General features: G+C 46.0%; 1 protein-coding gene across 24 annotated transcripts in view; it reads right to left on the bottom strand.

The window, feature by feature from the left end:
- Positions 1-2,573: 2,573 nt before the first annotated feature.
- LOC149347673 (uncharacterized) overlaps positions 2,574-12,354 on the bottom strand; it is an 81,045-nt gene continuing 71,264 nt past the window's right edge. For 8 of the 24 annotated variants that reach the window (XR_016292577.1, XR_016292576.1, XR_016292575.1 and 5 more), the window contains 4 exons: positions 11,474-11,644; positions 8,162-8,289; positions 3,655-3,761; positions 2,577-3,022 (listed from right to left, as the gene is read on the bottom strand). Coding sequence is in view for 1 of the 24 variants with exons in the window: in XM_089587282.1 (XP_089443408.1) it covers positions 11,636-11,644 (9 nt within the window). In the remaining 23 variants the exon portion in view is untranslated. The other 16 variants (XR_016292590.1, XR_016292589.1, XR_016292596.1 and 13 more) reach the window with 11 other exon arrangements.

Below are 12,354 nucleotides of genomic sequence, written 5' to 3'. Positions count from 1 at the left end.
ACAGAACTTGGCTCTCTGCTAAAATCAATGATAAAGAAATTTTGAATTGCGCACGTAAATTCTACAGGTGTGACCGTGGAACTCGACCTGGAGGTGGCGTTTTGATAGTAGTCGCGGACTGCTTGGTTTCCTTTAATGTTCCTATTCTTTGTTCGCTTGAATTGGTTTGTGTGAACATCCGCCTCAACTACAAAGATATTATTTTTGTCGCGTGTTATCGTCCTCCCAATTCATGTAGTAGCTTTTCATCTGACTTGCATGATGCTCTAAGTAAATTGCACACCAGGTTTCCCTCATCACCCACTTTCGTTTTAGGCGACTTCAACTTTCCTAACATCACTTGGAACGTACCTTTGCCGTTTGCAAATGACAACTCCGCTGAATGCATTTCCTTTCTTGAAGTATGCTCCGACTTTAATTTGTGTCAGCTAGTTACTAGTCCAACACGTATTGCTCAGTCTAGCGCTAGTACTTGCCACACATCCGGACCTCGTTCAGTCACTTTCTCAGCTTCCTGGTTTGAGTGATCACTCCGTGATACATTTTAATATGCGGAGTGATTCCCCTCGCAAGCAAGTAAGCACAAAATTTATTAGGGACTACGGAAGAGCGGACTATGCGTCTATTAACGCAGGACTACAGAATTTACAAGTGATTACTTTTCTAGATTTTCTGACAGATCAGTAGAAGAAAACTGGCTTGCTTTAAAATCGAAAATACTGGAGCTTACTAACCGATTTATTCCCCTACGTAGAATAAAAAACAGCTCCAATGCACCTTGGTTTACAGCGTCACTGAAGCGATTACTGAACAAAAAAAAGAGTATCTTCCGGAAGGCCAAGTTATCCACGTGCGAAGAAAGATGGGAGGCTTATCATCGCGTGGCAGCAGCGTACACAAACGCACTTTCAATCGCCAAACGCACATTTTTCGAACGCACATTGCCATCGATGCTTGCCTCAAATCCGCGCAAATTTTGGAATGTTGTCCGCGGTGATGACACTACGCAGATTGAATTACTGGCTGCTGATCAATCTGTCGTTCCTCCGGAAAGCTGTTGTACTGTTTTGAATGAAGTGTTTTCAGCGTCTTTTTTGAAAAACGTTCCCTCTACCCTTGCTACTGTGTCTCAGATTGATCACCCATGTATGGATCCTGTCATTTTAGATTGGACCGGCATATGCAAATTAATATCTGGAATTAAGCTTTCTTCCTCACCAGGCATCGATGATATTAGTCCGAAATTCCTGAAAAACACTGGAACATGTAATTTATAGCCATATAGTAACTTTTCTTGAGAGTAACTCTTTTTTCAGTATTCATCAACACGGTTTTCGAAAGAACTATTCATGTGAAACTCAACTTTTAGCCTTTACAAATGACTTGTTTTCAGCTCTTGATTCTAACTTAGTTATTGACTGCATTTTCATTGATTTCGCCAAGGCTTTCGATACTGTTTGCCATAGTTTACTACTTCTGAAACTAAGCAGACTTAACATTGATCCGAACGTCTTAAAATGGATTGAATGCTTCTTGTCTAACCGCACACAATTTGTAACTGCTAAAGGCCATAGCTATGATCCTTGCGGTGTAGCCTATGGTGTTCCACAGGGATCAGTGCTGGGGCCGTTGCTCTTTCTAATTTATATTAATGACTTACCTACTAACATTTCTTCTTCCATAAAACTCTTTGCTGATGATTGTGTTATTTACCGTCAAATTAAAAGCTGTGCTGACCGCCTTACCCTCCAGTCGGACCTTAATCAGATTTCCTCTTGGTGTAACACTTGGCTAATGAAGCTGAATGTAAGTAAATGCAAGTTTATGAGAATTTCCCGCCACTCACCTACTCAAGTTTCCTGTGATTATTCACTATGTAATACTCCTTTAACCCATATTTCCACAAACAAGTACCTTGGTGTGCATATTTGCAGTAACCTTTCCTGGCAAGCTCACGTGGACTATGTCACAAGTAACGCTAACCGTACTCTCGGTTACTTACGTCGCAACTTTTCTATGGTACCCACTAACTTGAAACTTATACTGTACAAAACATTTTCTCTAACTATCATAGAACTGCAAGTGTAACTCAAATGAAAGCAAATTTAAACTTACCGGATCTTTCAATTCGTCGAAAAATTTCCCGTCTATGGCTATTCCACAAAATCTACCATTCAAACCATGATCTCAGAGATACGTTGCTTGTACCACCATCTTACATTTCATCCCGCAGCGACCACCAGTTCAAAGTTGGCGTACCCAGCAGTCGCACCAACTTACACTTCGCCTCTTTTATCCCCAAGACTGCTAAGGAATGGAACCACCTTCCCGCTTCCATCGCCTCCATCACAAACGCTGACTTGTTTAAAAACGCTGTAATTGATTTTATATTGTAGGGCTGCGTTACCTGTTCTGTTTTTGTTGTGTACCACCCACTCCTCTCTGTAATGCTTCGGCGCTGAGAGTAAATAAATAAATAAATATTCAATAAATAAAAGTACCACGGGTAATCGGCCCAATATTAGAAATAGATAGTCCTGTCCTCAGGACTCACAGGACTTAGGTCCTGTGCAGGGCCGGCATTTGCGAACACATTTCCGATACTAGGTCGATTAGCTGTGCAGCTGGGTATGGCGGTCGCAGTGTCCCATGAAAAAACTCAAAGGCAGGATTCCTGTAGCATTTTTACATCAGTGTGCTCAGAATCGGACTCTGTAAAGTGAATGCAAAGCTTGTTGTTGGACAAGTCTTTTGTTCTGAATACCTTTTTCTGCGCAAGCATATCATAATAACAATCTGACATCGCCAAACATGCTTGGGGAACAATGAAGGTGTAGTGATGCCTCGTAAAAAGCTATATATCGTCTTTTTTGTCGTTTCTACTCCTGGAAGCGTGACCATCGGAAGTTATGTGCTCTTGGCTCTCCGTCTCACCTGTGGTGAGCCTTTTGATGGCTGTCGATTCCCAGCACAGCAGGCCGCACCCACGTGACAAATGAGTCATGCCGATTGCCAGCTTGCACTGTGTTAAAACAAAAGAAAAAGCATGTAATCCACCTGCCACGAAACCTGCTCCACACTGCAAAGATATCGCGCCCTCATGAAAACGGAGACCCTTCCAACAGCTTTCCCCCTGGAGATATTGAGAGGTACCACGTGGGATGAAGGTGCACTAAAGGCGATTTTCAGTTCCTCTTTTTATCGTAGCAACTCGGTATACCAAAGCAGCACAAGTAATCGCCCCAATATCGGAAATGGCAGGTTTCGTATGATCCTTTGCGTAATCGGGCTTTGCCAATATATTCCCAATATTGGTCCAATTAGCTGTACTTCTGCGGATGGCGGCCGCAGTGGCCATTGAACAAACTAAAAGCCAGGGTTCCTGCAGCCTGTTAACATCAGTGTGCTCGGAAACGGACCCGCTAAAACGAATGTAACGCTTATTGTAGGATTAAGTCTTTCGTTCTGATTACCTTTTCCTGCGCAAGCATATCTTAATACCCATCTGAGTTCGGCAAACTCCTCTGGGGAACAACGAAAGTGTAGTGGTGGCGTCTTAAAACGCTATGTATATTCTTTTTTTTTTTTCTCATTTACACTCCTGGAAACGAGACCATCGTACGCCTTCAAAGTGCAGTTGGCTGTCCGTCTCACCTGCGGCACGTCCTATGATGCCTGTCGGCAGGTAGAGGATGTTCTGACTCGCAGCAGAGCAGGCCGCACCCACGTGACAAGTGGTCTGTGCCGGCTGAAAGCTTGTGCTGCGTTAAAATAAAGAAAGAAAACGTTCAATCCCAGTGCGACAAAACGTGCTCAACTATGCGAAGATATCACGTCCTCAAGGAAATGGAGACCGTTCGAATAGCTTTCCCTCTGGAGATATTCACAGGTACCGCGTGAGACTTGAAAGGGCACTAAAAACGATATTGAGTTCTCTCATTTTATCGCAGCAACTCGATATATGGAAACAGCACAGGTAATCGGCCCATTGTCGGAAATTGAGGGTCCCGCTGTGATGATCCTTTCTATAATCGGCTTTTGCAAATACGTTTCCAATATTGAGCTGATTAGCTGTGCTGCTGGGGTACACAATCCGTGCATTCGCTGAAACATCGAGTTATTAAACTGAGTGACCGTTTTTACTATTAAATTGGATTAAGCGCCACGGATTCCCCAATTATTATTTTTAACTCTCCTCGGTCAGCAGGAATAGGAGTGCCTTTCAGCCAATCACGTGGGGGCTTTCTGCTCTGGCCTTGGCAGAGTAATACGTAGAGCTGTCTTCAAAAATCTGCCTGTCTCTAGTCGGACTATGTTTGGGCGGAGCACTCAACTGTGCGCATAACCCCTGCCGCAGCACACGAGTTCAGTACACAGCCCGCGTATTTCGTGCTTGTTATTTGGGTAATATGTTCTCTGAACCAGAAATAGGTAGCAGTTTTTATCAATCTATTACTTTAGTCGTGCGTGAACAGAGTAATAAAAATTACGCTGACTGTGGTTTCTTACAACACAATTTTACATGGCTATTGCAGAGTGCTAAGACTGATTCTCTCGATAGCAAATCCACGCGTATTTTATCTTTATGAGGATCATTTGCGGCTGTGGCTGAAACTAATCATACACCGGAACCCCCAAGAAACACAATAAAAGTGAAAACAAATGTTTCAAAACGCTCTTTAAAATGCACCTTTAATATAGACACGGATGCAAAAAGACAACGACAGCAGCGTACTTTTCACTGCATAGCATCATTAGGTTGGGATCACACTCTGCTTCGAGAATGGCAATATACTGGGAGCAATTCTGAAACCGGACAATCATTGATTGGTTATTATTGATCAGTATCATGTACAGTCTTTGTCAAAAGTTTAGAGCCCAGGGGTTTCACTTCCAAGCTTTATACTGGGATTCCAGGAGCATTCATGGAAGTCCTACCTGTTGCAGGAGGCAGTACCAGAAGTCTTCTCATATCCAGGAAATTTGGAGCGCTAGAGATCCATTAAGAACGACACAGTGTGGCTCAAAAGAAAACCCACTGGGCTCCAAACTTTTGACAAAGGCTGTACGTACCCTTGTGGCTGACAGATGGTGAGCCTGACGGGAGACAGCAGCTGGCTGCAGTGAGCAAGGACATGGAGGTTAGTGGTGATAGAGATCACGAAGTAAAAGCGAATGCTTGTGTTCATTATTCAAATGGTGTTGTGCCACCTGTCCTGTTTAATTTTGTACAGTTCTTTGAGTCACTTCTTTTCGCAAGTTACACAAACTTCATTTGAAAAAAAAATAGAAGCAGAGTGTTATAACCAATCATGAGACATACGCTACATGGGCGTCCACATTTCTACAGCAGCCTATGACACTGGGATCGATCCATGACAGCACCGGTCACAAGAGAAAGCCGCTCTTCTGTCTCGTGTTCCTATAATTCGCAAGCACTTCGAAGGTCGGAGACAGCTCCTAGAGAGATCACCCACTCACCTCCCCCCATCTCTCTCTTTGCACCGGTCAGAAGGGTGAACCCGAGACACCATAAATACAACCTGCTTAATAAACTCGAAGCACACGCGTTGTAGATCTGCCACACATAGTCTGTAGATTAAAAATTAAATCTCGTTATACCTGCGTGAAGGCTCATCATCATCTGTGTTCAGCACGAAACAAGGGGCCAGCCAACGTTATTTACGCTTCAGAAGTTTGAAGCTGGCAGTGCGTCCAGGGAAGGGTTTGCACATTTCATGTTACGGTTGGAATTTGTGACGACATAACCTGCAAATGCGAGCTAGTTTCGCGTTCTGAAGTGTCCAGAACCGTGGCTAGGTGGAGATTATTAGTGGTGACGATAATACAATGACTGTGTAAAGGGCACACAGTCACTTTCCTGATGGTTATCAATAAACTATGGCTAAAGTTAACCAGTTAACACTGGTAAAGAAAGTAGTTGTATATCAGCTAAAAGAAGGCGTAAAGACTTAAAGTAGAATAGATACCAAAACCAAGAATCAAGGTTACACCAGAAGAAAGCTAAATGGTTGACCAATGAAGTTTGTGTGAGACAGAGGCTCATAACCAAGAGGATGTACCCCATGAGATATGAATTCAGCTCAAAGCACTCCAAGGTGGCAAACAATAAGCCTGCAATTGCGCAAACTGCGCAATAACTTTACGATGATGACTGTGTGACCTGGCTGACCAGTCCCGACCGGGAAGTCCAGTGATGCCGCTGGATAGGGCGCAGCGAACGCCAACGCCCATGGCCTCTTGGACTGAGGACGCGGCCCGCCTGGGGCGAAGACTCTCTCGGGCTCATTAGCGCAATGAAGTTTATTGCTACTACAAAGGCTAAGCAGTCACACCTAAGCAACAAAGAGTATATCAACCTCGGCGGCTACAGAAAACCAACACAAGCCCATAATTCCTCAACAACAGGATTCGGTGGACATTGCGAATGTTTCAGCGCTGGAGAGGGCTGTAACGAGAGAGCAGTGAAGAGCTTAAAAAAATCAAAAGAGCTAACGAGAGCAACTACCCCACGCTATATGAAGCCTCTAAAACCGCAGCATTGCCCAACCAGACGCGCCAACTGCGCACGCGCAGGTGCACCTTCTCAGACTGCTCAGTGGCTCTGTGGACGCAACTTCGCATCGCGATGAAATAGAAAGGGGCGAGCAAACAGCTAAGGCAATCATGCCCCAGCACGGGGCCGAAAACGAATTTTTCTTGTCTTAAGCTCAGAATGGACTGAAAGCTGCAATTTATGCTGTAAATTTTGTTAATATCCTAAAAGTTTCAGCTGCTCATCACTAGTTCAGATTCCGGAGCTGAACCTGCCGGCTTCATCTACTGGATTGTGCAACCGTCCGAGAACTCTCCTATCAAGGCAACGTATCCCTCATCATCGTATCTGGCCACGTCGACAAGTAGCGCAGTGCGGTAGTGCAGGAGCAAGGTCGAGATCACCATGGGCCCTGCTTAGAGCCCAGAGGAGGACAGAAGTGGACGGCCCTTCAGCAGATTGTACGAAAAGTACAATAGAAGGGCAATGAAGAAAGTTCCTGCAAAGAATCCACGACGATGCACCATGAAGACGCCAGCACAAGGCCAACGAGGCCCGAGACTGCTAGAGAGATGGGTCTTGTAGTGCACGTCTGTGGGACGAGCTGATTATTCGACGGTCCAAGACAGATCTAATTACAAACGCCTCCTAGAAACGCGTCCTCAAGCAGAGGTTGTGACGCTCTCGTGAGTTAAACGAAAACCCTAGCAAGCATCACTAATCCAGGCCTCCAACAGCATTTAGAGCTCAGCTGTCAAGCTGAATTCCTTTCCTAGAACTGAACTAGAATGAAGGAAAGTGTACTTAACATAAAACTAGGGGAAAAGTTTTTTTGTTTCACAACTTCTGTGGTCGGAAAGAAGCGATCACGTTTACTATGGGCTAGTGATCATGCGTTCCATTGGGTGTGTAACGCAAAAGTTTTTTGACATCACCATGACTGCCGTTAACTTAAGGCGCTTTTCACGAGGTGTAACTTGTTGCGTACTTCCTTATCCCATGTAGCCTATGGTTTATATTTCATTTTTCTATGCAGTAACTTCACGAAACCTTTTAGCATATGCTTTCTTCCGTAAGTGTGCCTTGAAGAGCTTGTGTGCAGCTCATGTGCAAGCTTGTTGCACTTGACTCTACCAGATGTCCTTTGGTAGTGAATCGATATAGCGCACGCCGTGACTGCTATCGAGGGTTTGGCAGCACATGTCCTGAAACGTATTTCGGAAAGCCGGCCGCATGGCTCAGTGGTAAGGCGCTCGTCTAACGAGCCGGTGTACCCGGGTTCGAACCCGACCGCCGCGGCCGCGTATCGATGGAGGCGAAACGCAAGAGGCGCCCGTGTGCTGTGCGATGTCAGCGCACGTTAAAGATCCCCAGGTGGTCGAAATTAGTCCGGAGACCTCCACTACGGCACCTCTTTCTCGCTTTTTTCTTTCACTCCTACCTTCCCCCTTTCCATATGGCGCGGTTCAGGTGTCCGCCGAGATATGTGAGATAAATACTGCGCCATTTCCTTTCCTCAATAACCAATTTACCAATTTGAAGGTCACATAAACACGGAAAGGCGCGCAGCAACGCAACCGCAAAGAGTTCGGCAATGCCCCTCACCTGCCAAACCTCCCTCTCGCGACCAGCAGGCCTGTGAGTCGACGCCGCGTAGACTGATTGCGGTGGCACCCACGTGGCGAAGGCACACCAGAAGCTGCAGACAGGCGTGGCTACATCGTCGCACACTTCTGCAGTTTGAAGAAAAACTGAGTGAGGTTTGCCCTGTAACCGTAATTGGGCTTCAAAATTGAGAGGTGCCAACTGAAAGTGGCACCGGCCTATGCGCCCACATTCAGCTATGATGACGAGATCGTCGAGCGCCTCTGTGAAAGCTTGGAATCGGCAATGGGCAAAGTAAAATAGGAGGACCCATAACCTTCGCCTTATGAATGGAACGCAACAGGCTGTAGCAGCATTGCCGGGAGTCCACGGAACACCATCGCCCGTTCGGCGCGGCGCCTTGACCATTCGACAAATTGCGCGTAGTCTCTACGAGGCCTCTCAAACGCATTTTTCATTTTTAATGGATTCAACTAATTGATTAATTTCACACATACCTAATTGCCAAGCTAAAGCATTGGCTTTTGATTGGCACCCTTTTTACACTTTCGAGCCCCTTTTTCTATTTTTGTTATTTTTTATTATTTAATTAATCAATTATAAAATTACAACAACTGTATCTCCTCGTCGTCTATCACGCACCAATTAATAATCAACACTAGAAGCACAAATTGCCATGATACCATTTCTTTTTACGCAGCTCTCGATTATTTCCGACACGCGGTACCGACCACTACTACGCCGGCGGTTTTTCGACTCAACGAGCTGTATAAGCTACAGCGTAAAAACACAGCACACTGTACAGATGGGCGACTTCAATGCCGATGAAAGCAATAAGCAGTCTGGACACCAGGTAGTGAGGGACTATGGGATAGGTTCTAGAAATAGCACGGGATGGGGTATTAGTCGAGTTGCCGACAGAAAACATTTACGGATCATGAACACATTCATCCACAAAACAGCAGAGCAGGAATTGGACGTGCAAGGACGTCACTGGCTAGACCAAAAAATAAAACAAGCTTCATACCGTGCGCTCTGGCATCGTGCAGGATGTGGAGGTCACCAGAGAGGTGCGTTGTAGCGATTAAAGGATGATAAGTTCCCCAATTATCCAAGACCAGAGGGCCCAGAAGAAACTAAAGAGACGGAATCCCATCAGTGAGTTAGCAGTAAGAGGGAAAGTAGAGGATTTCAGGATGTTACTACAGGACAGATGTTCGGCATTAACTGAGTGCTAGGCCATTAATGTTCCAGCAGTGAACGATGAGCACACGGCTGTCATTATGGATTGGACAGTAGAAGTAGGCGGAAGCATGCTCATACATGGCTTATTACTTACGTGGGTTTAGCATCCCTAAGAGACTAATGCCATGAATGACAGTCTTGAAGGGCTCCGGAAATTTTGACCAGCTGGGGTTCTTTCGCACAGTAGACGAGTATCGCACAGTAGACGGGCCTCTAGAGTTTCTCCACCATCGAAATTCGACCGCCGCAGCCGGGATCGAACCCGCGTCTTTCGGGTATGCAGCCTAGCGCGCTAACCACTGAGCCTCCGCGGCGGCTCCGGATGCTCAGACAGAATAATGGCAAGCTCTCACGGGAGGCGAATGAACAGGTTAAGAAACACCGAAGCATGAAAGTAACCCCACAGAAAGAAGAGAACTCCCGTAGCTATCACAGCTAATCAATAAGCTGAACGTAACCGATACAAGGAAGTTTGGTACGGAGAGAATCAAGGATACTGTAAAAAGCGGAGGTAGCCTAAAAGCAGTGAAAAGGAAACTAGGCACAGGCATAGACAACCAGGCATAGACAACTAACATATTCCTCCATAAAGTAAGGAAAGAATTCCAAAAAGGAATGGTGTCAGGCAGGGAGACGATATCGCCATTTCTATTCTCCAACTGTTTACAGGATGTATTCAGAGGCCTGGATTGGGAACAGTTGGAGATGAGACTTAATGAAGAATATCATAGTAATTTCAGATACCCTGCTGGGATTTCCTTGCTGCAGGGTATCTGAAATTACTATGATATTCTTCATTAAGTCTCGTCTACAACTGTTCCCAATACAGGCCTCTGAATACATCCTGTAAACAGTTGGAGAATAGAATTCCTGGGATTTCCTTGCTGCCGCCGCGGTGGCTCAGTGGTTATGGTACTCGGCTGTTGACCCAGAAGACGCGGGTTCGATCCCGGCCGCGGCGGTTGAATTTCTTTGGAGGAGAAATTCTAGAGGCCCGTGTACTGTGCGATGTCAGTGCACGTTAAAGAACCCCAGGTGGTCGAAATTTCCGGAGCCCTCCACTACGGCGTCTCTCATAGCCTTAGTCGCTTTGGGACGTTAAACCCCATAAAGCAAACCAAACCGATTTCCTTGCTAATTCACTCAAGGGACGAACTCCAAAGCATAATAAGTGACTTTGAGAGGCAGAGCAAAACTGTGGGTCTGAAAATTAATAAGAGAACAGCTGTTTACAGTTGGTAGTGAGGTGAACGAAGTGGTAGGTGATATACCCAGTTAGGTAAGGTAGTGAGCGCAGATCTGGATCACGAGAGTGAATCGAGCCGTATGAAGCCGACGTATGAAGCCTGGCTTCATACGTCGGCGAAACAAAAAACCTCGCCCAAAGAACAAGGCAACACAAGAATGACGTCCGGCAAATGAATTCGGAAGCCAACCCCATCGCCGAACACTGCGAGCGCGCCGACCACCCAATAGCCTTCGAGGAGGTGAGCGTCTTGACCGTGGAGCCAAACCTGTTCAAGAGGCGACATGTGGAGTCATGGCACATCCGGCTCACAAAGGCGGCGATGAATAGAACCCCAGGAACGCTCCCCTCTGCGTACGTTAGTGGACTCCGCCAGGTGCTAAGAAAGGGAGAGCGAAGGCAACACCCCGCGGCTGCTGGCACACTTTAGTCACCCCTGAAGAAGGGACCGAGTTGGTCCCGAAACGTTGGGCAAGCTTAAAATATTGGTTGGCGTCAGTTTTTCTCTCAAATGCAGTATTAAGAAACGGAAAGAGGGCAGAGTGCCTCAGGGAATAAACGCGGGCTTATCGTCATCCCCATCATCAGCCTCACTACGCTCACTACAGGGCAAACGCCTCTCCCATATCTCTTCATTCGTCATTCACGCATTACTAGTAACGTTTTTTTCGTAAGCATGAACAAGCATTAGCGGTGTCGGCGACATCGCCAATCGTCCTGCGCTGTCGTCTATACATCGGCTATGTCGAATGGTTCGAGTTGTTTTCCCAAAACAGAAGCACAAGCGTGTTTTTGACGGGTGTCGGTGCCCAGCTACTTACCGCCTCGGCTCGGTGCCTGCGCCAGAATTGCGGACGTGGCACTCGGGACTGGAGTTGGCTCGGCAGCGCTTCCTTGCCAGTCTCGGTAGCGCCGATGCCGGACATGTTACTCGTGTTGGACTCCATGGACCCCGTTCGGGCATCGTCCCACCGAATGCAGAGCTACGATGACTGCAAGAAGAGAATGATTGTGCACACTTCGCCGCCCATTTGCCGTAGAGATCGGGAAGAAATTTCATTATTAAGCCCAAGCGCAGTTTTTTTATGGCAGTTTGGGGCGGGGTAACATACTACAAAAATAAAATAAGGAATACAATTAACTTCAGGAGTATAGGGATCGAAAAATTTTAGAGGATGCGTACGCCTCGCCTTTAAGAGTTGAATGCGACAGTGTCTTGCAGTACTGTCAAGGAGTCCACGGAACAAAAGCAGCCCACTGTCCGGTCGGTCGGTCGGTCGGTCGAAATCAATTTGATTTCCACGGCCAGTAAAAAAAAATACATGCGAATCATCTGGGCGCTTAGCCTTCTCGGCTAGACTTGGGCCCATGCAGAAATTTCAAAAAATAATTATAGCGACACAACTCAGTATTATACACAGAATTCATGCACAGCATTTGTGCGAGAGTTATACACAAATAAAAGCGAACTAATCAAGATATTACACAATAGTTAGGAAAAAAAAAGAATGAATGCAATCTAGAGAAACGCCGGTTTATAGCGGTGTTTTAAAACGAATGCAACGCTTGCTGTAGAATAAAGTCTTTCGTTCTGAATGCCTTTTCCTGCTCAAGCATTATATAATACCAAGCTGATTTCGCCAAACCCGTTTGTGGTACAGCGAAAGTATAATGGTGGTGCCTTAAAATGCTATATATATAT

The sequence above is a fragment of the Amblyomma mixtum genome, chromosome 4 (genome assembly GCF_055824585.1).
Source record: "Amblyomma mixtum isolate Tamu chromosome 4, ASM5582458v1, whole genome shotgun sequence".
NCBI classification, from domain to species: Eukaryota; Metazoa; Arthropoda; class Arachnida; order Ixodida; family Ixodidae; genus Amblyomma; species Amblyomma mixtum.
This window is presented reverse-complemented; position numbering and strand designations above follow the sequence as displayed.